Source organism: Tachypleus tridentatus, chromosome 6 (genome assembly GCF_004210375.1).
Source record: "Tachypleus tridentatus isolate NWPU-2018 chromosome 6, ASM421037v1, whole genome shotgun sequence".
Lineage (NCBI taxonomy): Eukaryota > Metazoa > Arthropoda > Merostomata > Xiphosura > Limulidae > Tachypleus > Tachypleus tridentatus.
Window position 1 is genome coordinate 102,196,819 of NC_134830.1, and position 27,993 is coordinate 102,224,811.

General features: G+C 32.4%; 1 protein-coding gene across 5 annotated transcripts; it reads right to left on the reverse strand.

The window, feature by feature from the left end:
* Positions 1-765: 765 nt before the first annotated feature.
* LOC143253204 (proton channel OtopLc-like) lies at positions 766-27,818 on the reverse strand. Of its 5 annotated transcripts, none has more exons than XM_076506663.1 (8): positions 27,675-27,818; positions 17,529-17,698; positions 17,179-17,404; positions 13,946-14,060; positions 13,003-13,258; positions 11,406-11,566; positions 6,990-7,167; positions 766-2,352 (listed from the first exon to the last, which is right to left on the reverse strand). In XM_076506663.1, the coding sequence occupies exons 2-8, from the start codon at positions 17,644-17,646 to the stop codon at positions 1,391-1,393; spliced, it is 2,016 nt and encodes a 671-aa protein (XP_076362778.1). In that variant the 5' UTR covers positions 17,647-17,698; positions 27,675-27,818; the 3' UTR covers positions 766-1,390. The 5 variants fall into 5 exon arrangements, with proteins under 5 accessions (XP_076362778.1, XP_076362780.1, XP_076362777.1 ...); XM_076506665.1 differs by having other exon boundaries at positions 17,179-17,401; positions 27,543-27,787; XM_076506662.1 differs by having other exon boundaries at positions 27,543-27,786.
* Between the last annotated feature and the right edge of the window lie 175 nt (positions 27,819-27,993).

Genomic DNA, 27,993 nt, shown 5'->3' on the forward strand with positions numbered 1-27,993 from the left:
GAGCTCTGTCCACCACGGAAAATAGAAACCTGGATTGTAGCATTGTAAGTCTACAGTTAACGTTAATCCACTGGGGAGCTTATTAGGTTGGTTTATTAAAATAACGTCCATGAAGCTTGATAAATACCATTAGTTTGGTTGGTTTTCTTCTGTTTGTTTGACACATCTATGATGGGTCTCTGATTATTCGATGGTTAGATTAACACCTATGGATTAATTCTAGCTATATTTCTGGAAAAGAAGCAAATGCTAACGTTTCTACTCCCTCTTACGAACATAAATTCAGGTATAACTTATTTGCCTGTTGTAATCACTTTAATTAGAATGAATTATAATAAATATTACAGCGGGGTTTCGTTCGTCTTGTAGTAGAACCTGGAACACGGAGCTTGAAAGACAGCTTCAAATCAGTTCGGTATCAAAAATGTTCATTGCACTTTAATTTGGGGTTGAAGTATAAGAGTGACAGTGAATCCCTTAACATGGATGTGGGAGGTATTGTAATATTTATTAGCTGTTTTCTTTCTGTTCAGTAGTTCAGAATTAAGAACGTCAGAAGGTAACCTTAGTAGGTTTATCGTAAATTTAAATAAAACAAAAAAATCTACATATAAATTGCTTTGTTATACTAACTGTCACATACTCTTCCCAATTGTATAGGTAGAATACTTTTTATACAAATTAAAATGTAATTCGGATGGTTTTGATTGGTTGGCGATATAATTTTCTGTTATCTGATAATTAATCTGATGAACTAAATAAGAGTATTTTTATAAATGCTCGCTTTAATATCATTTGTATAGCTATCAAGACAACGTCTCTTAAACACCAAGCACTAAACCACATGTTACATCCTGGAAAACAATTGTAGAGATACAAAAAAGTATTTCCCTATAATTTGATATAGAGCAACGAATTAAGTTCTGAAATAATAATCATTTATGAACGAAATAAAACACACTATTTTAAATATTTATCTTTTACATTAATGCACACAAACACACACGCCCATAAGATGGGACAGAATAGACACTAACATTAAAAAATATAATAAATCAACAAACAGAAATTTCTATGGCACTAACACTAGTATATCACTAGGATATAAGCAAATAAAATATACCTTCTGTTCTTTTTATCGAAGTGTTTTTATTTGTAGGTTAGTAAAGATGAAAGTGTTCTGATACGAACTCCAAAATTACCAGGATAAATATATTTCCTGTTCTTTTTATTGAAGTGTTTTTATTTGTAGGTTAGTAAAATTGAAAGTGTTGTGATACGAATTCCAAAATCACCAGGATTGATTTTCTACTTAAGTTTCAATCGTTAATGTAAATGAGCACGATTTCGAATCCAAAAATTTTAGGCAGGAGTTTATCCTCAGCACTAATTAGATCAGTTCGGGTCTGACTTTGTAACTGTGTTTCCAGATATCACACAGACAGACAGTAGAATGAAATCGGAAAAAAATTGTTAATGGCGTTGTCACGTGAGTTATAATTGTCCAAGCCCAAAATCCATAAAAGTGTATCTGAACAGGATTGGAATCAGCTCTACGAGTTTCTAAAGTGTTGATTGACCACATGGCAAAGTTACAGACCAAGAGAAACGTGACCATCTCTCGTCCAGGTTTTTTTCTCATCTGGTTACTGTTTTTACAGTAGCGGCGGGAAGCATTCAGAATGAAGATTGTCTGTAGTGTGGCTTGAATGAGACAGGCTACTGCTGTCAGTAGGGCCAGCACAGTGTTTTGATCCATCGTGAAATGACCACCAATGATACTGAACATAGTGAATACGTAAAGACCACTTTGAGCTACAATCAACAGAATGTTATCCAGTTCTATATTTCTGTAAGGGTTGTATTTTAACTTCTTTACTTGTATGAGAGCTATAATTACTCCAATCGATGACAAGATATAGAGTGCAAGCTCGAAGACATGGGCCTCCATGACTGCTAAATTCTTGTACATCTCTTTTTTAATGAGGACAAAAAAAATGATCAAGCTTATGATGGCCGAAACCAAAATAATGATGCCACTGAAGAGGCCCTTGTTAGCTTTGGTGCAGTCTACTGTATATTGATGTCGATTTCTGGAGGAATATGAGCCGCTACTCGCAGTTTCGGTGTTGTTATTTATTTTACCAATATTTTTCCACATAACATACAAGATAGCAGCACAAATTAAGCTGTATTCGATTGTACAAGGAAAAAGAAATGGGCTAACGTCCTGCACAAGTTTTCCCATAATGTTAGCTCGGCGACAATCGTGACTTATGTATATTTCATGTTCAATCGATCTCTCTTTACGACGAGAGTGAATGTATTGCTCCACGTTCATACGTCTGTAATCTGTTGAAGAAAATATGAAAAATATTTGATTTAAATAGTTATAAATAAAAACTTTATAAAATCTATAACATAGGCCCAGAAACTGCGCTAAAACGCATATATAAAAACTACAGTGTATGTCATCCGAAACTTAAAAATAATTTCGCCGGGTCAATATTAACATGTATTTTTCAAAATAACCTTTCCATATAACTAGTGTATATATATTTAACCAACATTTCAGAGTTATAGTTAATGTAGCATAATATAAACATATCCAAAAAGAAGAGGTTGTGTAACTGAGTGACGGAATGTAGAGGGCGTGTTAAATGTTTTAATGTATAATTTTATGTTATTTATTTTATTCTTTTTAATATAGATATAAAGGTGTTTCTTTGTATTGGTTTATTTTGGGTTTAAGTTGTTGCATAAGTAAGGCTTCTTTAATTTTGCGTTTGTTTATGTTTGTTTCTTTATTTAGTATTTGAGTGTTTTCTATGGTTGTATTTATTTGACTTGCAGTGTTCGAAAACGTGTGAAGGTGACTTTTTATGTTCTTTGAATCTGGTTTTCATTTTTTTACTTGTTTCTCCAATATAAAAGTCGTGGCAGTTATCACATTGTATTTTATAAATAATGTTGGTGTGGTGTTTGTCAGTGTAGTTTTTACATAGTATAGACCTCAGTTTTGTGCCTGGTTTTTGAATAATTTGGTATTAACTGGAATGTCATATTTTGTTACTAGTTTTTGCCAAATGTTGGTTATTTTTCTGCTGATGTCGGGAATATATGGTATGCAGCAGTATATGGTTTCGTGATTTTTTGATTCGTGAGATATATTTACTTTTGTTGGTTGTTATTGTTTGCTTGTTTTTGAATTTCGCGCAAAGCTATATGAAGACTATCTGCGCTATCCGTCCCTAATTTAGCAGTGCGAAGACAGCTAGTCATTACCACCTGGACTACCTCGTGGACTACTCTTTTATCAATGAATAGTGGGATTGACCGTTACATTATAACTCCCCCACGGTTGAAAGGACAAACATGTTTGGTGCAACGGAGATTCGAACCTACGACTCTCAGAATACGAGTCGAGCACCTTAAACATCTGGCCATGCCAGGCCTAAATCATAATTAAGAACGGCGCTTATTTAAATTAATAAGCATAGACAGCTCCGGATTTACAACGCTAAAATAAGGGGTTCGATTCCCCTCGGTGGGTTGAGCAGATAGCCCGATGTGGCTTTGCTATAAGAAAAACACACTAAGCATAGACAGTAACTCAAGTTTCTTCATATTACGTTATAGAAAATATTTCAGTAAGATAGTTTCCAAAAACAATGAATTAGACACAATCCTAGAGCCAAACAAAACAATAGTTGCTTTTTGAATGTTAAAATACAACTTGCTTTAAACTTTACAATAAAATAAAATAAGTTAGAACGAAATCCACTAACTAATTTTGAAGTTATCAAACAAGTTTATTTCTAACATATGGAATTTGAAAAATGTTGACCGAGTGCATAATCTTTTTAATGATGAATTATCATATATATAATAAAACAAGAGGGAATCCTCCATAGCCACGGCACTCGAAATTATTTTAGACAGGATTGTAGTAAATTAATCTATAAAGACCTTTTTTTTTCTTTTCATTAACTATACTTTTATGCGCCAGCAATAACAAGCATTGAGCGTGCGTATATCCAATTTGATTTTATTACTCACCAGAATCTCTACTAGCCTGTCCTCAAATTGAAATTCTTTTAAAGTAGATCAGAGTAAATTAATTTATGAGACCTTGAGTATCGTCAAATACATCAATTGAAAGGGTTTGACTTTCCGAGCCCAAAACTAGTTAGATCTTACATCGGTCAAGAAATGAAGGGGCTATGAGCTAAACGTTTGTACTTGAGAAACTCAGAGCCATTCTATGAGCCACTATGCCGCGACTAAAAACTACCAACATTGTAACAAACATGTGAAAAACTGATGAAGTGTAAAACATATGATATTAGAGATAATTATATATAATGGAAAATAAAAACATCAAAGTCCAATACTGTGGGAGTACGTCACATTTACAGTTTGAACATGATATGTACCAAGCACGTGCTGATAGTTTCTACCACATTAGGCTGTACTTAAACCAGTCAAAACGTGCTCACTCGTTAAAGCTACTAAAAGTAATAAAACACCCAAAAGTTATAGTGTACCCTAATCATGAGAGCCAGGACTGAAATACCATATCATAAAAAAAGAAGAAATCAAAACTTCTTGCATATATCTCAAGAGAGTGCGTGAAAATGGCGCTGTTAATAACAGAAGCGATTAAATTAGAAAACTAAAAACTCCACAAAAGTGATGATAAATATATCCTTTACGGGATAGAATGGTCTAGCCTAGATCGTGCCAATGGCCATGATGTAAATGCAACTATGAATGTTATCACAAGTACGATAAGATGTACATTAGAATGAAGTGGGCATAATAGCTGTTGAGAAGATAATCTAGTCAATACATCAAAATGTGCATTAAGAATGAGAAAAGCTGAAGACGTGTGAACCTTAGAGATGAATCCAAATTCGAATTCTTCAGCAACCGTCAACGACAGTGTTTTTGACAGTAAAGAAGAGAATGGTATTACAGTGCCAATGTACAACATCTACTTGAAGCTGCATTTCTTGTAACGTTAACTATGACATATGCAAAATTCGAGGTATCTTGACTACAAAAAAGTTAGCAATTCTGGTCCTTTATGCTATTCCCAAATGATCACGTCTCACTATGCAAGAATTTGCCTTCCAATAAAATAATAATCTCAAGCATATAGCGGGTGTGTTTAACTAATATCGTAATGATAAAGACTGAGATGAATCACTCTTTAGGCTGTGTGAGATTTTTTTTATAAAAATGACATAGTTAAAAGGAGACCAAACAAATCGACAGAATTAGGCGTAGTAATATAGAACGTTCTGATTGTTGATGTTTTTTGAATTTATCCTCAGCTACTCGGGGGCTATCTGCACTAGCTATTTAGTGCTAGACTAGAAGAAAGCGTCAAGTCAGCACCACTCATCAACAGCTCTGATTGAATTGTGGAAATTGATGCTCCCATAGTTCCATAAATGCAGATATCAATTATTGTTCTTTGTGGAAAAACAGGATGTGAATGATGAACCCCTTAGATCCACTGTCTGGCTCAAAGCTACTCTCAATCTCATTTGAAAGAACAAAAACAGTATTCTCATTTAACATTGTATTAATAAATATCTTGTTTACTCGTACTTTTGTTTTATTTATATTTCCTTTGTTGTTTAAATTCGAAACCATTTCTGCAATCACTGTTTCGTAAATACTTGATACTTTCTTGGCGGATATCATTATACCTGGAGTACTGAGCGCGAACCTCGGAACATCAAATCTACAGTCCGGTCACACTGATAAACGGTACAAGAAAACAATAATAAGATGTAATCTCCTGGTAGAGAAAAAGTATCACAGACAAACTAATAAAATACTGTATAGTTCATGTGCTTACTTTTCGTTTTTATTTAGTCTGTTTGTTTTTCTCTTTTGATAAACAACCATCCTTTTGTTATTACTCATTGCTTGCAGTTTAAGTATATATGTGCGTTGTTTTCGTACTTCCATAAATATTTCTTTCACTGTTTATAATAATCGAAACTTACGACCAGTCACAGAAATTAAATTTTGAACCAGTATAAGATACTGCTTACAAAACTCTCTCTCTCTATATATATATATATACCATTTAGGAAGAGTATTTTCATATACTTTGATAATTTTGTACACATGTCGTCAGCACATGGTAATAAAATAAAACTGATGCTAATTAAATAGTTCATGAATTACAATGAATGTTTGATTTTAATTTAACAATGATAATATAATACTTAATTTTAATAAAAACACGCAAGAACTGAGACTTACGTGAGCAGTGAGTCATATGAATTATAATAGTCAAATCTTTTGATGTCTGGTGGTATTGTAATAATGTTTATCGTTTGATTTCTCACTCACATCAAGCTTAGGTTTAAAAAAAAATCCGAAAACAAATGCTCAAGAAATGGTTCTTTTTACAATACGGCAAACATGTCAATTAACGGTTAATCAGATTATTTGTATGACAGTTTATGAATTGCTCTTATTAAATTTACTCTTTTTATCATTCATTAAACCTTCGTTTTCAAGTGAAAACAGCAGACTTTCTTTTATTTACGTTGGCTTAAGTTACAGGGTTATCTGCATCTAAACTTCTTCTGCAAGAATGACATTTGATGCGCAAAGCCATAACTCGTACGTTAATCTGAAATTGATGAAAATTAAAGCTATACTGTTCTTTGGAAACTAACTTTCGGACAACTCTCTACTTTCAGCTGAAAACAAGTTGTTTTTTAGTTCAACAAGAATTATCACTATTATCACATGAGGTCTCATTCAGCATAAAAGAATTAAACTTATTTCAAGCAACAGAAAGCCATTTACTCAAAGTAACGGAAATTGCATTCATACACGTTTTCTTATTTTATTTAAAAAATGTATAAAAATATCTACATGAACTAACAAGTGAATATTTAACTCAGTATTACGAGCAATAAGGAATTTATATTACCAGCTTCTAGGCCTTCACTTACCCATTACTTCATCCTGTAGCACAAGAGACTGAACATCTTGCGTAAGGTTATGGTTTATATTCGTCATGATTTCGTGTTTCGTCTCAGCAACAAGTACGTGCAACCACACACACATATTTGTCGCTATCATATGCATCAAACCAAACCTGGCTAACGTTTTGAACTTTTTAATCGCCACCTATAAAAAAATAACTGACCACAATAAAAATACATCATTTGATTAACATCACGTAGGTAATGCTTTGTCTGTGTCAATCATATGGCAACATTTCAATCTACCTTGCTAAAATCATAATTACTTAAGTTTCTTGATTTATACTAATAAATATAGAAGCAAAGAAATATACAAGAACCTGTCTTAGATAAGAATTTAATGGTATCAGTAATCTAGATTAGAATATATTAAACACTGACTTCTATTAGAATCATCATTTGTCAAATTAAGGATAATGAACAATTAAAATAGTTTGGATGGTGTTTCTAGTTAAAATCACAAAATTAAATTTCTATTATATAATTATATGATTCTAACTTGTGTGATAGCAAATAGAAACAACCAATGGAATAAATAAGAGTAAATTATTGAGAAAATTCTAGTACTCCGCTAGTACGGAGGTAAGTCTACTGATTTCAACGCTAAAATCAGGAGTTCGATCACATTTGGTGGACTCAGCAGATAGCCCAATGTGGCTTCCCTATAAGAAAACACACAAGAGTTACTCTTTTACCAACGAATAGTGGGATCGACCAACTCATTATAATGCCCCCACGGCTGAAAGGGCAAGCATGTTTGGTGCGACGGGGATTCGAAGCCGCGACCCTCAGATTACAAGTCGAACGTCTTAACCCACCTGGCCATGCCGGGCCACCCAATGGGTTAGCAGTATGTCTAACTATTTGTGTCTCTTAAAACCGGGTTTTGATACAGCATAGATAGTTGATTGTGTAACTTTGTGCTCAATGACAAATAAACTAAGAATATCTACTACAAAGGATTTTATCAAAGATAAAAAGAGAAAACTAAAAGATATACACAAACCAAGAGAATGAAGCAAAAAGTGTTGAAGATTACAGCGCCGATTTTTGCCCTAGGTATTGACCACAGTCAAGATGACGTATTATTCCTCTTAAGTAGTCGTAAAGCATACTAGCAGTTATTTGATGACTTGTCATATGGTTTGACAGATATACCTCAAAATGGAAACGTTTGACTCCAATTCTATTTCCAACGAGTTAAAACAAATACGTAAACGTTTTAATTCACGTGATAATTTTTCATGTATAATTACTTGTTGGAAACCTGCACTGTTAGTACGCAAAACTTAATACGTCTGTTTGTTTCTTGTTACGCACAAAGCTACACAAATGGCTATCTGTGTTATGCCAACCACGGGTATTGAAACCCGGTTTTTAGAAGTCTGCAGACATATCACTGTGCCACTGGGGGACAAAAACTGGATACATATTAAATTACAATTTCCTTGTAATCAGAATTTAAACATCGAGTAAAGTCATCATCATCTATACCATCTTTAAGCTCAGTTTCATTAGAATAATAAAGTTCTTTATTAGCTATACCGTTTGAAGTGGCTCTTCATCAGAAGAACAATAAAATACTATTAGAACCTTACTTGAATAAAATATTAAATTTACCCTTTATATAAAATGTAATATAATATTTTTGTCATAAAATTCTTGTAGCTGGGTTAACTTTTCAAAACCTACAATAGTTACCATCCTGTACCTTCTGTCAGTTGCGGATTCTTATTAATGGCTGATTTAAGATTTGAAGAAACTAAGATGCCCTTGTTTACGAGTGTCTTGTTCAGCACGAAAGTGTTTTATCAACATGCTGATTAAATTTAATAATCGTGTGACATGTTGTATACACTATTTTAACGTCAGTTTTAAAAGTAAAGCTCTAAAAATCCCTTACAGTCCTTACCTCTTGCTTAGGAATTTAGTTGAAATACATCTAAATTACATATTAGTATACCGCGAAAATAATTAAGGAAGAAATATTAATTTTAGATAAAACTACATTAAATTAACATCGGGAAAAAGCAGTGTACACGTAGATACTATATAAACTACAACAGGGATAAATGATAATAGTAAAGCTTACTCTAAATGTTGTTTGACTGATTTTAGAATGTGTAAATGAAAATAAACGCAGGTAAATTCTTAAAGACTCGCTACTGAATTTCACATTTTTATCATTACAGATTTTAGTTGCTTTTAGTTTGGTTTGGTTTGAATTTCATGAAAAATATACAAAAGCTATATGTACCAGCCCTCGCTAATTTTGCTGTGAGAGATTGGAGGAAGAGAAGCTAGTCATCACTTCCCACGTGATGTTCTCTTGGGCTACTCTTTTACCAACAATAGTGGGATTGGCTGTCACATAATAACGTCCACATGAATGAAAGAGCATGTTTGGTGGGAAAGATATTCGATCCAGCGACCCGTAGATTACGAGTCGAGCTCCCTAAATACCTGTTTCGTTGTTTATTTACTAATTTTTATTTTCAGTTTATAAACAAAACATTTGTTTATAATTTTTCAAATTCTTCTTCGAGAGGTCAAAGAAGAGAGAAGATTATCTAATAGAAGTTATTGATATTTATTTACCATTCATGCGATTTTAGTAATTTTTATGCCTTTTCAGAAACAGTTAAAATTACAAACTTTTGATAATAATATGACTCCTGAAAACAATTAATTGGCGATATTAATTAAATATTAAAATTATTTTTTTCAATAAGTTTTGAAATTTTTTAATACTTGGTTTATTGTTACCATTAGACGATATTATCAGAAACTTTTATTTACCAAAAATGACTTAGTGTTATTTTTTTTTATATATTTGACATTAGCTCTACAGGGGTTTGCGGCGCTTTTTGTCTGTATAAATCATTGTTACATAGCTCAGTAATAAATGTAAAGTAAAGTAATATATTGAGAATGTTTGTTTGAAGTTAAGCACAAAGCAATATAATGGGTTATCTGTGCTCTGCCATCCACAGGTATCAAAAGACGGTTTCTAGCGTTGTGAGTCCGCAGACAGACATGCCGCTGTGCCACTGGGAAGAGCATTGAGAATGAAAACCCCGATAAACATCTTAAAAAGTCAATACTGGAAAGATTTCAAAATATTTGTTAGTATAAAGCAATGATAAGTGTTTTAGATTAAGTAAGAAGATGTATAATGACTAAAGGATTTTCGTTCTGTCATTCATGTACAAGTTCAATGAACTATGTTCTATTCGTTTGATAAAATTTTAGCTTATGAGATAATGACAGACAGTTTTTCGAAAGATTTTTCAGGGCATGTGAGTAAGTAAGTTATTTGTGGCTAGAAAGAGATGTATAGCTTTCAGAAATGTTCGAGTATTTTACTCGTTTTGAACCAAGCTAATTATATTGGCTTTAATAAATAACATCAGCACGTATTTCAGATTTCATCTTAACAGATGCAGAAAAACTTGGTATATAACAAACAACAGTTGAATAATGATTTAACACATGGGATCCTGATGATTTAACATATGTGCTCCTGATTTGCTTTAGTTTTCTCTACTATCTTTCTCGTGATTGTGAGATTAAATATATCATCGACAAGTGACCACTGCAGCTCATTCTTCTTAATTTGTTACATCTTTACTATACATAAGTAAAGAAATGTAATGATCTGCAACATAACAGACAGAAAAAATACAAAAAAAAACAGCCTTAGTGCATGTTTAAGGTAATTTTGGGTTAAGAACGTTTTATTTCAAACAATTGATAAAGGACGCAAGTTCTATAACTGCTTTACAAGTTTATTCGTCCCAGCTGCACGAGGGGAAAAATATCTTTGATTAGGTATATGTTATTCTCACCTAAGCAAGACAATACCATTTCCACTTACCAAAACTAGTTAAGTTTTAGATGAAACTATTACAACTTAAACTTATACTGAGATTGATAGTCCAGTGACTGCTTCGAGCACAGAAAATATTAAGCAGATAAGTTTTGTTTACTGGGTAAAGTTATTTTTTAAGCTGTGTCGGTAAAGCGGTATTCATCTATGTTTCGATAAACAGTCACTTGTACACTTTTTGTGTGTTTTTTTGCAGTATAATAAACGAGTACAGTATTAATTTGTACATAATTAATATATACTACTTGCACTTGGAATAAATTATGATAATTACTATGGCTCTTCTATAATGTCGAGCACAATGTTAACAAGCATAAACGTAGGTACAAAATTAGGATTTAGTCATATTGTGTCTTTTCTTAAGTATGTTTTGTTACCAGTTAGAGGAGGTTTTTGTTCTAATCTACTATGAACGAACATTTGTGAACATTACTATTAAAGCCTGGTTCAGGACATAAACAAATGTTTGCAAATGTAATCAGTTTTGTACTTACCCTAGAATTTAGGAAAATAAAATACAATTGGATGAAAGTGAATGCCATTCTTATGCTGGGTGTCAATCCATACAAAATATTGTAACAGTGGGATTTCCTTTTCAACTCGAAAAACTGCCCAAACTCTAAACCCGAGTAGATCATGCTTCCAACTCCGAAAGCTAAAGTGATAAAATACTCTTATTAATACATTTATGTTATTTAACGATAATAAATATAACATTTTGTTACATTTTATTAATTTATTAGTAAACGATTTAATCGATAATTTAGAAATTAAGATGGAGATGTCTCTCCTCTTTCGTGATGTTGGAAAACAAAGGAAAATGGGTTAGTTTGGGGACCGAGAATCACCTAGAAAGAACTTGTGTATTTATTCATTTATTGGCATTCGCACACAACTGCAAGAGGACTATCTGCTCTGACCGTCCCTAATTTTTAACACTCCTACGAAAAGTGGGGCCTAATAGGCCTCAGAGCAACTTGAAAGGTTATTAATATTAGGCTAATAATTTTGTATTTAAATGAAATTGCCATTTAAATCCATTAATGAATGGATTAACGAGATTCCCACTGTCCCAATCTACTATCTAGCGAAACCACAGCCAGGGGAACGGGCTTGGAGAAATCAGGACTAGAAACGTCTTTTCGTCGGAGTGTTAAGTGACAGGCTAAAGGGAAATCAGCTAGACCTAATCATCTGACGACTCCTGATGATAGTTTCCACAAACTAAGCGCAGATAGCTCTTGAGTAGTTTTGCGCGAAATTAAAAAGAAACAAACGAAAAACATCCACAAACTATAACAATCAGTAAAATCTCGATCATTTTTGTTTGTTTGAACTTTGTTAAAGATCAAAAACTATCACAGAAAAATGTTCATAATATGTTATTTTTGCCATGTTATTGTAAAACTGTCGTGCGTGTTTGTACATACAATGATTAAGGTAGATAATGTTGTAGCCAGATATGTAGTAATATAGCACTATTAAAATATTTATTTAAAACGTCTCATGTTTTGCCATATTACCGAAACTTTGGTTAAAATAGTCCACACACGACTATATTTCTCTGTGGGAACATTTTAGAAAATAAAACAGTAATCGTAACGTTTTACAACATAAAGAATACACTTCTTCATCTCATATAAAAGCATAACAGGAAATTAGCTTTTAAAATACTGTGATGAAATCTTTATGCAAAAATAAAAAAAAGTAGGACATAATTTTTTTGACAACTCTGTTCAAATATATAACTTAAAATATGTAAGTCATAAATATTTCTAGGGTTGAACGTTTGCGAAATAAATTATGACTTTCAAATACTGGTTGAAGTTTCAATGTCTTGCTTGTATAAGTACTTTTGTTATCATATGTTCTCGAGAAATGTTATAATTTTTGTATGTAAATATCTGGCGTGTAAGGAATTCGTCGTCATATTTATGATGTTAAAGATATTTGAATTACAAAGTTTTCAGAGTTTTATACAATCAGCCAGAAACAAACTTCAAACTGAAGATACGAAAATATTATACAAGATAGCATAGAGTATCATTTACTGGGTTTTACTAAACAGATAGTAAGTAAAAACACACATACCTACCGCCCCAAGGCGAAGGTAGAAGCTTCCACAGTGACGCCCTTCACTTACTTTAATACTACTGGTATTACTTTTCATGCTGAGGCGCCAGCTACTGTGACGGTAAAACGGGACAATTTTCTTCGCAAAAATCTGACAGAATGTTGTTGGTTGACCACTTTTGCTCTTCTCAACCGTCTTTTGGTGGCGTAAAAGGAAAATATAAACATAGAAAAGGAAAGCGATGCTACCGAAGTACAAATACAGGTAGAAACCCTGTCGTGATAAAATATATAAAAATACAACTTTTAGCATATTACCATCAAAATCTAATCGAATTATAGAGTAACGTAAGTTTCAATATGTCGATAAGCGAACGTAAAACACACAAAATCTTATTATACTTACACATATTATTAGAATACCTGTTGTAATTAAATATCAATATTTGTAATTAAGGAGTACATTAAGTGCAATAATTATGTGAAATTTACTGTAACTTTAAATATAATTACAAAAAGGAATATAATGTCCTTCATAATATTTAAAAGTCACGAGATTAAATTTCAATAAAAGTTCTCTGAGTATCAATTTGTAAGCTTTCTTTCTTCATAATGTGGAATATATCTGCACCATTTATTTTATGCTATTTTCTAAAACAAATATTGTTCTACGGGTATCTATTTGTATATGCTGATGTAGTGTACTATACGGTGTTTAGAGATTGGAATAGACAAAAGTAAAAAACAAGCACTGTGAAATTCACGAACGTGTACTTTCTTTATCTACAGCCAAAAACAAATTAAATATACAGTATCCACCAAACCTACTCTTGTCATTAAGATATTTTAAACGTATTAACTCATACATACAAATGAGTGTATTATTCTACATTTATAGAATTTCAATAGAATCGCTTCTCTGTGTTATAATTTGTCCACGTCATCAGTCCACGATACGTACTTCATAGTAAGAGACAGGAATACGATGAGAAATAACTTCACCAAGGGGGAAGCATACACCCATGACAACTAACAACTTAGCATACACAGCACTTAGCATTTTGAGCAATCCGTCTCTGTGAAATAACAAACAATAAAAAATACAGTGCTAAAATATATTTAACACACAATACGTATACACATACATATATGACAGAAGAACATAGATGAACTTGCGTATTTAAAGTATAAGATACAGAAATTCAGAGATCGTGGTATAGTGCAAGTGTGTAACAACAGTTATGACATCAAGCAAGTTACACTTAAAATGGAACGGAATATTTCTATACCGTCTTCTTATTTTACATCTGATATCAATCCAGTCAGGCAAGCATTTAAGAATCATCTAAGAAATACAGTACGATCCGAGTGACATGAGACATGATTAAAATTACTATAGAAATCTCAAATTAAACAAGCTTTTACTTTAGTCTGTTTTTTTTTAAAGATTTGTTATTGTTTTGTTTGGAATTAAGCACAAAGCTACACAATGGGCTGTCTGTACTCTGCCCACCATGCTACTGAGGAACCCTTTTAAAGATAAATTTATTTTATAGAAATACCATCTGACGGTTATAATAAAAAAAACCTATGAATTTTTTTCGTAGTAAGCCGGTTAAAGTACAATATTCCGTGATGACGAGAAAATCCACTTGTAGAGAAAATTATATATTTAAAAACGGCTGGTATGGATAGAGAAAGCACCAATAGAGGAGCGAACAACGATCGGAAAACTTGTTTTATAAATTTGAATATATCCTGGTGCATATTTATTTCCTTTTCAAATGTCATTGGAATAGTTTACTTGTTGGTAATGGCTAGCTAAGCACCCTTCTAGCACTGCTTTTGCTTGTTTGTTTGTTTTGGAATTTCGCACAAAGCTACTCGAGGGCTATCTGTGCTAGCCGTCCCTAATTTAGCAGTGTAAGACTAGAGGGAAGGCAGCTAGTCATCACCACCCACCGCCAACGCTTGGGCTACTCTTTTACCAACGAATAGTGGGATTGACCATCACTTTATAACGCCCCCACGGCTGAAAGGTTCACAAAGAAAGAAAGGGTTACTGACCGGTAACTGACCACATGTTTCAAGGCGATTGTGTAATTGAATGTAGGAATGTAGAGGGCGTGCTTGGATGTTGGACATATGTATTAATATAGGTATAAAAATGTTCCTTTGTATTGGTTTATTTTGGGCTTGAGTTCGTGTATGAGTAAGGCTTCTTTAATTTTGCGTTTGTTTATGTTTGTTTCTTTATTTAGTATTTGGGTGTTTTCTATAGTTATGGTTTCTTTCTTTGTGAATCTGACGATGACCGAAGAAGGTCGAAACGTTGTTCTCTCCTCTATTAGTGCTTTCTCTACCCACATCAGCCGTTTTTAAATATATAAAGTACAATATTACTATTATCACAGGTAAACATTATATGCACGTCTGTCTTGTCATGTTGTTTTACTCTATATCCGATCGCACAATCTTGCATCTGTATTTACATCTAAGACTTGAGTTCGGCAAAATGTTATTTTTTCAGTAAATGATACCACTTTTATCAATATAAAAACGTTACAGTTTATATTAGCACAATAGGAACATTTTTATCGTGCAGTACTACTCAGAAAAATAAATTTTTTAGAAAATATTAAATTTATCAATTTAGTAGTTATAATAATACAAAAAATCGAATTTAAAATCCATTGTTTCCCAAATTATATCTTTGTTCGAAAATTTGCTTTTGTGGATAAAAAGGGTTAAATTTTAAAATGTTTTATTTAACAGTTCCCATGTATTTTAAAGTTTGAGTAAATTTACACCAATGTATAGTTATTTAAATACAAATAATTTTAGGAGGCAAAAGGCGTAAAAATATATAAAAAGTAAACTAGTACTAAAACTATAAGTAGTTTCGTAACGATCCTATGATACATGAGTATGACAATATACGACATGTGTATTCATTTCATCAACATAGAAACTGAAGCGTATGTAAATAGGTTAGTGTCAGGTTAAACCAAAGCATAGAAATTCTTATTGTTTTGTTTTAGTGCAAAGATACATAATAGACTATTTTCATTATCTCTACGAATCTAATTCCTATTTTAGTAAACTTACAATCGACCAACTAGGAGACAACATATTTTCGACTTATATTTGTTTGTTTCAGCACAAAGCTACACTACAGGATATCTGAGATCTATCTACCACGGGAAACCGACCCCCGAAATTTAGCATTACAAGTTTGTAAATGTATCGCTGACCCCTTAAATATGTTATTTATTATTAGAGAGAAAGTTAGTTTTTCAATTTACACAATTCATTGTAACACAAAACTACAGAATGGTAAGTAATTACTGTCGGTATTTCTCGTAGAAATTATCATAATGCTAAACATACATTCACGGATACAGGAATTCAGAAGTTTGTCTTCCTGGTTGATCATAAATTAAGGATTCATTGTGTATATTTACAAGACACCCTCTTGTTTTTACTCTTTGTGTCTCTTTACAAGACGCCTTCTTGTTTTCACTCATTGTGTATCTTTACCAGACACCCTCTTGTTTTCACTCTTTGTGTCTCTTTACAAGACGCCTTCTTGTTTTCACTCATTGTGTATCTTTACAAGACATCCTCTTGTTTTCACTCATTGTGTATCTTTACCAGACATCCTCTTGTTTTCACGCATTGATATGTAAGTATCGCTTGCGAGCGAAATTTCGCAATTTGTAAAACGATGATTTTCAGTAATTATCGCTTGCGAAATTACGCAATTTGTAAAATGATGATTTTCACTAATATCCACGTGTGTTTTCTTATTTTATATCTGCTGATTCGAAATGACGATGTAATAGTAGTAAATGTTTGGTCAGAATGAAACTGATGAAATAACAGGTTCTCGCTCTTCTAAGATCTTTACATAACACGATGCCTAATACGAAAGAAATTGCTGTAAATCAAGCAATGAAAAATATTTTTCTTCGAATTTGAGAAACTTTGAAAATATAAGTACAAATAAAAAGCACTCATTACTTTATTTTTAAAAAGTAAATTTTAACAATGGTTTACTTGAAGATATCATGTAGGTAAAACTCTAATGATACGAGAGAGAATTTTATACTGATTAAAATAATTCTAGTTTCTGATGTTAATACCTTCTAATACGCTTAAATAGTACAAAATTAATAATTTCCAGAAACTCACCCTTCGTTTTGCCAGTTACATCGCATATTCTTTTCTGAAGTGAGTTTATTAGGCAAACTTGCATAAGAACCTTGGAGAGAACTGTTGCAAGATAGAGCCATCTGATTGAGTTCTATGGTTAGTGTGCCAGTTTGTTTCTTAGGGCTTATCTGAATGTCATTTGTTTTTTCCAGTTCAGAATCTTCGCTTATTTTGACCAGGCAATCTTCAGGGCTTGGAAAGTCTTCTACGTAAGGAATGAAAGTATCAGTTATCAATTTACGTTGTTTATTTTTGCTTATAGCAAGGTTATTATTTTAGTTAATGAACAATAGGTTAATTTTAAAATGAAAATCAATAACTACTTTAACCTGGCTTCTCTGAGTAGGCATCTGCCACATCTTGTTTTCTTTCAGGCATATTAATGGATTGGAGGGAATCGGGTTTGGAAGAGTTACTCGTAAATGATAAACTATCTTCGGGAGACATAATAGTTTCAGAAAATACCGGTAGTCTATCAGAGGGAGGATTTCTCGCCCACCTATAAGATCAGAAATGTATATATACATAGAATAATGATATGGCACGAATCGCGTTAAAAAATCCTTAATCTAACTGACAAGCGAAGTATAAAAGCAATGAAAGGAAACCCAAATTCAAACTTATGTACATATAAAACATCTGAGACTCAACACAGAAATTCTTAGGTTTTGCTTAATCTGAAACGCAACTATTTTTTGCGTTAATTTCATACATCACCACAGCACAAATACGTTCTCACTTATATTTTGTACATATAAATAATATATTCTGTGAGCAGTGAGAGACGTAACAATTAAATAAGAGATAAAATATGAATATTAGAATAATGTAAACTAGAAGACTGAGAGTTTTAATATATTAATAAATAATAATTAAAGATGTTCAGCAAAATAAATAAACACAAGAATTTACTTCTTATAAATTTCAGGAGCCAGAATTACATTATTAAATAAATTATCGAAATGTACAACATTACAGAACAAAATGTATTAATTTATCAAGTAAAAATATCATAGATGAGCAAAGTAACAACACATGACCAGACCACGAAAACAGTTAGAAATAAATCAGAATAGCACTTGATGACGACAAAAGTAGACTGAGCAATAACTAGCTATTGAAAGACAGTAACTTATGAAGGTATCGTGTTAGAATATTAGTACAATGAAATCAAACAATATCTGTCTCATCATAAAAACTCATATTACCTTTACAGATAGATAAAACTGAAAACTTCGCTTTAAGAAGAAAATCAATTCATATGCTCTGTAATGGGCTTGATAGATAGATATATTAATATTATAAAATTTATTTAAATGCTTAATATATACATGTATATTATTTTTCTTCATATATTGTTTGTTTTGCAACATAGCTACAAAATGGTCTCTCTGTTCTTTATCCAGAACGGAAATCGAACGCATACTTTAGCATTATAAACCCTGAAGTTTACCGGTTAGTCACGAAGGTATATTCTAATATAGTGAATACTGCATATTAACATAAACAAACACACATACACACGCACGCGCAGTGTTTTAGGATAATACAATCCAAGTACTCGGCTAGACGTCTTTGATTTTATTTATTGAAAATGTTTTTTGTTATTATAGTAAGAAACTATGCTACGGTTAACGTTGATTTCCTTACTAAATTCCATATTAAAGGCAATTTGCAGATAATTTTAAGGACCTTAAATGTTTTAAATGTCAAGTAAGCAAGTATCCTTAATCAATGGGCCCGGCATGGCCGAGCGCGTAAGGCGTGCGACTCGTAATCCGAGGGTCGCGGGTTCGCGCCCGCGTCGCGCTAAACATGCTCGCCCTCCCAGCCGTGGGGGTGTATAATGTGACGGTCAATCCCACTATTCGTTGGTAAAAGAGTAGCCCAAGAGTTGGCGGTGGGTGGTGATGACTAGCTGCCTTCCCTCTAGTCTTACACTGCTAAATTAGGGACGGCTAGCACAGATAGCCCTCGAGTAGCTTTGTGCGAAATTCCAAAACAAACAAACCTTAATCAATATAGGTTGTCATCCAGTTTTATTACATTGCACACCATCCTGTAATAAGTAACCGTAGGTTCAACTCAAGTTATTTTATGATTGTTCAAAAGACACGTACTGTTGATCCCACGTAAATTTTAACACGTTCAAATCCAAAGCATAGTGCAGTGAACTCTTAGAATTTCTATCAGTAGTACCTAAAAGGATGTGACGGTGTAACCGCGAGTTCAGGTTTTAGAATTTTGCGACGTGCAGTATTTGAAACCTGTGAGCAGTGAGAGACGTAACAATTAAATAAGAGATAAAATATGAATATTAAAATAATGTAAACTAGAAGACTGAGAGTTTTAATATATTAATAAATAATAATGAAAGATGTTCAGCAAAATAAATAAACACAAGAATTTACTTCTTATAAATTTCAGGAGCCAGAATTACATTATTAAATAAATTATCGAAATGTACAACATTACAGAACAAAATGTATTAATTTATCAAGTAAAAATATCATAGATGAGCAAAGTAACAACACATGACCAGACCACGAAAACAGTTAGAAATAAATCAGAATAGCACTTGATGACGACAAAAGTCGTCCAACAAATACAATTCTTATAATGTATCGAAGTTGAAGCTGAGAATTGCATTAATAAATAGTTGCTCAAGTAACTCGAAAGTGTAGCTGAAATGTTGGAATTTGAATTTTATAAATCAAACGTACTATTGAACAGTGGAGTAAATTTTAGAACAAACATGCTCGCCCTTTCAGCCGTGGTGGCATTATAATGTAACGGTCAATCCCACTATTCGTTGGTAAAAAAGTAGCCCAAGAGTTGGCGGTGGGTGGTGATGACTAGCTGCCTTCCCTCTAGTCTTGCACTGCAAAATTAGGTACAGCTAGCACAGATAGCCCTCGAGTAGCTTTGTGCGAAATTCAAAAAACAAACAAACATCTTCTTTAATGAACACACGTGGAGTCCTAACAGAGGATTTAAGAATGACGCATAAGTATTAAGAAACACATTGGTAATTCTAAGATAATAATAAGTCTGATAAGTAGATCAACATTTTTCAAACTTCTATTTTCATACAGTATAAAAATGAATGCGTGATCATCTATTTAAATTTTGTTCTTTAAAAAAATATATGAACTTTATTGGTTAAATTTGAATGTTTTATGAAGTAATACTAAGTTGTAATTATTTTTAGAAACTTGCTTCCCTAGGCTGTGAACTATTAAGCTAAACATTGTATTAATACCTTTCCAATCTGTATTTATAAACTGTGCATGTGGTTATTATCCTTAATTTAATTTTTAATACACAGACGGTTAAATAGATAATAAAACATGAAACTTCTTCGCGTGTCTCTTTATTTCCTATCTGTTTTGATTTACTTTTACAATAATATTCCCTTTACAAAACTACTATTCGAACAGTGCATATGCTTGAACAATTTTTTTACTGTTCCGTATTGAATACATAATATAGAATATACATAAAGATACAAATTAGCCAAAATAAGAAGTATTTAACCCTAGTTTATGATCATGATCATGATAGGAAATTTCTAAAACGAAGTAAATGTTTATTAACGACTTCTTCACATACAAATAAAAACTTGCTAAGCAAAATTTTTGTAATTAATGACTTATGATAGTATTGATCAAAATATTTTAATTACATTAGTGTGCTATTTAAAAAAAAAAAGAGTAAAATAATAATTAGAAACTACAAATATAATAGCATTATTTGTTTCCAGCGTACATCTAAGTAATTTGAAATTTCTTAGCTCTCCAAACACTTGTTAACAAACATTTTTTTCTATTTCTAACAGTTGAAGTAAAATATTTTCAAAGAAATAATTATATCATCTAAGTGCATAATACAAATATATTCAAAGGAAAACGTAGTACGCCTAATATTTCACAATAAACATTGAATCATCTACTCATATATAGAATTATTTTCAAGTTAAAAAGCACAAAACTTTCATTTATATACATACAATGTGTAAATCGATATTCTTGAAGTTAGAGTAGCCACTTCGGTTTAGTTTCACTGTTTTATAAAGCCTTAATCATCTTCATTCTCACCATAATATTAGCTTAAGAAGTGTGGCTTGGATTTGACGCTATGGTTAGGATATCTCTATCTTGTGAAATGCACAAAAACAACAATAAAAGTTGTATAATTTCACTCAAGGAACTATTTCTCGTAGGAGTGTGAACCCCACTTTGCTGGCGTAACACGTGAACAAGGTTGCATAGTCCACAAACTTACATGAATTTGTGTGGTGAACAGTATTATGATGACTTAACAAACCTGTATCATGATCGGAAATTCTAAGACGAAGTAAATGTTTATTACCGAATTTAGTATTTAAAAAAAAAGAATAAAGATCATTGTATTTTTGCTAAGAAACGTACTCACTTACTGTCCTTATGTGATTGAAAACAAGTCTCTTTTTCCCATCTATTTCACTCATATTTACAGGAAAACTATATCGAGAAATTATTTCCCGAACTGTGTGTAAATATCTGTAACTTCCCAAACTAGAATATAATCATTAAAAGTGCGAACTATTAATAAATCTGTTTAGTCTCTGACAAATCACAAGATCCGATTTAACATTATGTCAATGTATTGAGAAACCATCTTTCAAATACAGTTATCCAGCGTTTATGTCCATTCTCAGCTAAACAGAAAGAAAAGCTACACTTTAAATAAATAACTTACTCCCACATTAATATTACTGGATAGTAAAAAAGAAACACTGTAAAAAAACATCCAGTATTCTTTCTATTTGTGTTTTTTCTTTCTCAACATAACGTCCCCCGCTTGTACAGCGATAAGTCTACAGCTTTACAACCCTAAAATTAGGTTTCGATTACCCTCGGTGGATTCAGCAGATAGCCCGATGTGGCTTTGCTATAAGAAAACACACACATACTCAAAATAATTTCTTAGTATAACGCGATGAAGATTATGAAATTATGTTATTGATTATCGTTAAATGTTTTATCAGGATTCCACACTTACTTGTTATAGTATTTTTTAACGCAAGAGGCACCACATATAGCGTGTGTAAATATTAAATAACTACAACACAAAGTTAATTTTAAGATCTACTATTTAGTTTATTTACTCGCATATTTGCAAACATTGCCATATGCAGTATATTTAAATTACAATTAAAGTATTTATTTATAACGCCCAGTTGCAAAATATTAGGCAGATAAACTACTTTCAGCTGTAGTATTTTAGTTCCAATAATTATACCAAAAGTTATACGACAAAAAATCCAAAAGACGAGGACATAAAACTAACACGTCACAACACTTTACATTAAATATCATACTTCTGACAGGCATCAATAAGTTTGTACTAATAATAACGATTTTATTATAAGTTTACTAAGTTCGTGGAGCGCATTTATACGGTCAAATTGTTTTTAATATAACTTTCGACAAAATGACTAACAGATCACTTTTTCAATATATCAGACCTTATTACAAAACTTTACCAGTGCTTTTCCTTGGTTGATAATGATAAATTTACAGTTATAAAGTAAATGTTAACAGAATAACTCAGATTGCATATTTTATTTGTACTTGCAAGCCATATTTTGTAAACATATAATAGACATAAATGTGTAGAGACAATATCAAAGAATAAGTTGTTTAACATCAATGTTTTTGTTTTTTGTTTGTTTGTTTTCTTAGTTTTGACGCGAACAACGTTTTGTTCTCTGTTCTTGGGCTTTTATCAAGTTATTAACTTGCATATTATCCAATAGCTGCCAACTGAACACTCTAAGCTATTTCATTTGCTACTCAAAGGATATAATAAAACTTAAATACTGTAGCCATACAGAATAGCATCTCATAACAAAAGTTGAATTTGTTTATCGGCATTTAGTAGTTCATCTCCAAAAAAATCTAATAAAGTTGAACAGAATAGAGAATAATTTTATGTTATCCAACTCAGCTTTCAAACTTTATATCATGGAATAGAATGTATAAAAGAGATACCTGGTTAGCTTCGCCTTTTTGTGTATTTGAAATTGTTCGTGTTCAGTATATTTGTGTATAGCGCAGGAATGAAAGTACCGAGGTTATTTCAGACAATACTGTTGATTTAGGAGGTTTCCACATCCATGTGACGCATGGCCAGGTGTGTTAAGGCGTTCGACTCGTCATCTGAGGATCACGGGTTCGAATCCCTGTAACACCACACATGCTCGCCCTTTCAGCAGTGGGGCATTACAATGTTACGTTCAATCCCACTATTGGTTGGTAAAAAAGTAGCCCGAGAGTTGGCTGGGGGTGGTGATGACTAGCTGCCTTCCCTTTAGTCTTACACTGCTAAATTAGGGACGGCTAGCGCAGATAGCCCTCGAGTAGCTTTGCGCGAAATTTAAAACAAACAAACAATCCATGTGACAGGGCACTGTATATAAGAGTGCACCGAAGCTTTTTTCATTACTTATTGCAACCAACATCGAAGGTTAATAGATTTTTCCATTACAAAATACGAAAAAAAAGTGCATGATTTTGTTCTATCTAACCGTGGTTATGATAAAGGTTTATAACTGGTAAACAAACAAAAAGTATTTTTAGGCGCTATTGGTTAACTGCAGACAAAAAAATGTTAACTGTTTTAGGTCTTAGCTATAATCTTAGACTCGGTGTTATAATGAGCCAGTGAGCGTGCTTAATGCGTATTGAGTACAACACCATATTTACAGATAGATGATGCACAATTACTGAAATTATTACTTATTTATCAAATGTTTAGTAGTGTTTGTTTGAAGTTAATCACAAAACTACACATTGGGCTATCTGTGTTCTGCCCATCACGGGTATCAAAATACGGTTTCTAGCGTTGTAAGTCCGCAAACTGTGTCAGTGGGAGGGGGAAATTTAGTAGTGAGACTCCTACAGAGCTGTCCATTGTCTCTTCTCTGTAGTTTAGTGTCACTCACCATAAAAGGACCTATATATGTAAAAACGGCTCGTTTGGGTTGAGAAAATATTTTACCTAGAGGAGCAAACAACATTTCGACCTTCTTCGGTCATCGTCAGGTTCACAAAGAAAGAAAAAGGTAACTGACCGGAAGCTGACCACATGTTTGAGAGGGGTTGTGTAATTGAGTGTCGAAATGTAGAGGGCGGTGTTAGATGTTTGAATATATAATTTTATATTATTTATTATATTAGTTACACAATCCCTTTTTAGTTCAAAGTCTCTATAATAAAGGCCGACCTTTGTATATCTTCATTTTGGGTTTCTTTTTCTTGATTAAAATAAATTCTTTAATTTTCCGTTCAGAAAAATATGCCATTTTGATAAAATCTTGATATTCGATAACATGTTATCCGTTTGTGGTAGACCATATTCTTTCCCATAATATTCTGCAATAATATTGTTAGTATTGAGGTTTTGAATGTCACGCACTTGTTTAGATATTCTGTCATGTACTGGTCGGCAAGTTTCTTACACAGTATTTACAACATTTTTACTATGGCATCTATCATGTAGTCCATATTTAGTAGCTTTAGAGCTATTTTTCATACATCATATGCGGAACTTGTTATTAATTATTTAATAACAATATTTAATAACATGGCATAGGCATGGCCATGTGGATAGGGCGATCGACTCGTAATCCGAGGGTCGTAGGTTCGAAATCCCATCACACAAAACACGCTCGCGCTTTAACCCGTGGGGGCGTTATAATATTGTGACCGTCAATCTCACTATTTCTTGGTAAAATAGTAGTCCAAAAGTTGGCAATGAGTAATCCTCTCTCTAGTCTTACACTGCTAAATTAGTGACGGCTAGCACAGGTAACTAACTCTCCTGTAGCTTTGCGCGAAATTCAAAACAAACAAATTAGTTATTTAAGGGAAATGTTTGGTTTCTATACCATTTAAATAGATAAGTCTGATGCTCATTTTGGAGGTATAAGTCGTAATTTTATTTACGTTTATAGCTTATTTCTTTGGAATTACGCAAAAAGCTACACAATGGGCAATCTATTTGTGCTATGTCCACCACGGATATTGAAACCCGGTTTCTAGTGGTGTGAGTTCACAGCCATACCGCTGTGCTACTTGGGGGCTTACGGTTTTAGAAATACCTCATAATAAACTCCAGTTTATGTTAAACAAAGTTAAGAATGATAAAGTTCGTTATTTTTTTTTCATATTTGATAAAACAGTTAATGTGATCGTTGTGTTTGTAAAATGATACATTGAAATGAGTATCATACTTCCAACCAACAAAGTATTTGTAATTGAAAAGAATAACACTTTTTCAGCTTTCAGTATCGTAAAATACACAATGCTGCAATGTGAAGGGATGCAAACCATCTAGAAAAAAAATTATCTGCTAAAACTACAAAAAAAGGAAATTTATGATGACGAGAAACCCACATGGAAAAACGAAAGCTTAAATTACATGTAAATATTATTTTGTATTGTAATGAACAGAACTTTACCAACCTAAGTTAGATTCTATGCATACGCATTAGCAATAAATGAGCTGCATTGTTTTGGTTGTTGAAGCATATGGTATAGCGCAAAAACAAAACGAACCTCTACCTCCCAAGAAAAAAGGTATTAACCTCATTATTAGAATCATGAAAAGAACAACCTTTATTTACAGTGTAATAAAGTGAGAACACAATGTTCACCAAAGAATAATAGCATCTTATTTTTACGAGCGCTCATAAACAATGCTTTTAATGATGATACATAATTTAGTTCTTGCCCATATAACACTGAAGATGATATGGAATTTTTTTTTTTCATAATTGTTCTCTAAGATAAAAAGCCTTGAAATACATTTCGTATGAAAAAAACTGTAGCATTTATATAAAGGTGACTAACCAATTTCTTGATTTCAGAATACTGAAACATTTGTGTCATGCATTGATGACATGCAAGTATCAGAGTTTGAATTGTGAGAATACAGTTGATAAAAACTTAACTAACTCACCATAAATATAACCCTGGATACTGTTTATTTATATTGTTAGCCTTACTTACCTGATATATGATAATCGTACACTTGTTACTGATAATTACGACATTTATTTCGCAGTAGGAAGATGAAATATTAGTCAACAGTTGTTACATTTCATCACATGTTGACGAATTGTTATTAATGAGTGATAGTTTATAAATAACGACACGCATTCGGATATTCATTGAAACGCTATAAATTCACATATTTTTGGTTGCATTTCTCCAGAAAAGAAAACATTCACATGTTAGAAAGTACCCACTTAATACTTAAATATGTTGTTACACTTACCTCTGTAATTCATCTTTATTAATCTTTTTAAACAGGCAGTCGAAAAAAATAGATGTTGGAATTCAGAAACATACTAAACACAATGTTTCCGTTATGGTACTTGCTGTTAGGTTAATATTTTATAAACATTTATTAACTTATTAAACCGGATGAATCAAAGTTTGTTTGTTTTGAATTTCGCGCAAAGCTACTAGAGGGCTACTAGAGCACTACGTGCTGAAAATTGTAACATAACAATATTTATTAGTAACGTTAATGCAATATAGATTCTGTATAATTTAACTTCTTAAAAATACCACCATTAAAGCAAGAGTAAGTTTAAAGACTTATAATGCTAAAATTCTGACGTCTACCCCTCGTGGTGGGCAAAGAGTATATGTTTTATTGTGTAGCTTTGTGCTCTACCAACCAGCTAAATTTCTTAAAAACATATTTCGACCATTTGGCCTCTGTATGTAACATGAATCACATGATTAACATAATAAACTTGAAACATTAACTTGTTTGCAAATTATTATAATAAAATCTTTAAGACACCTGAAACATTACTTGATTTCTTTGTCTTTCGTGGATCTACAATTTTTATCATGCGTTATTAAACCTACGTGATTACTGAAAAGTTTATCGTGTGTTCTTCTTTGCCATCTTAAAAACACTGTCAAATATCTCAAATACGACTTAATTCTATCAAAATGTGTTCTAACGCTCTATGCGCCCAGTCATTGATACTGGAGCAAATTTGTAGCGAGAATGTTAAAAACCACCGAACAAAATCGAACCCCTGTATATAATTAAAGCCAAGTCACACCCGAAAGTGTTGGTACATCTTCATACCCTCTGGTTTCTGGATTTATTGTTACATATTGTGCCTAAAACAAAACAAACGAACAATATGAAATACATACTTTGTTCTACTGTTCCTTATTTATCTTCGACTTTATTGCAGGAGTAACGTGTTATAATACGAAGAGCTACGAAATATCAACCAATATAACAAGTAAGACTGAACCCTGACTTACCTTTAAATGTTAGCACTCTGGCTAAGCAAAATATATGAAGTACACATTAAGCTTAAAAGTTATCGTATAAGTTGGCCCAGCTATTCACTACATCTTAATATGCCACTGTTACAAACTAATGTTAAACAGTACCTTGAACTTTGACATAGCAGCTAATTCAAGTGAGGTTGAACTGTAACTCAAATAATTATAATTGAACTTAATAAATGACATCTTTATATAAGCCTGAATTGCGAAAGAACTACCTAATCCAGTTCTCAATAAAATAAAGTTGAAAACATGTAGGACGAAGGCCAACGACAAAACGTTATTAGAATTTATAATTTAAGCGAGGTTGAATAACAACCTTGACTTTCGCGACTTGATTATATGTTGTCGGAACAACTTTTTATAAAATACAGAGCAGAAGCACGTGTCTATCTATAATTTATTGATTCATGTGCCTTTATCC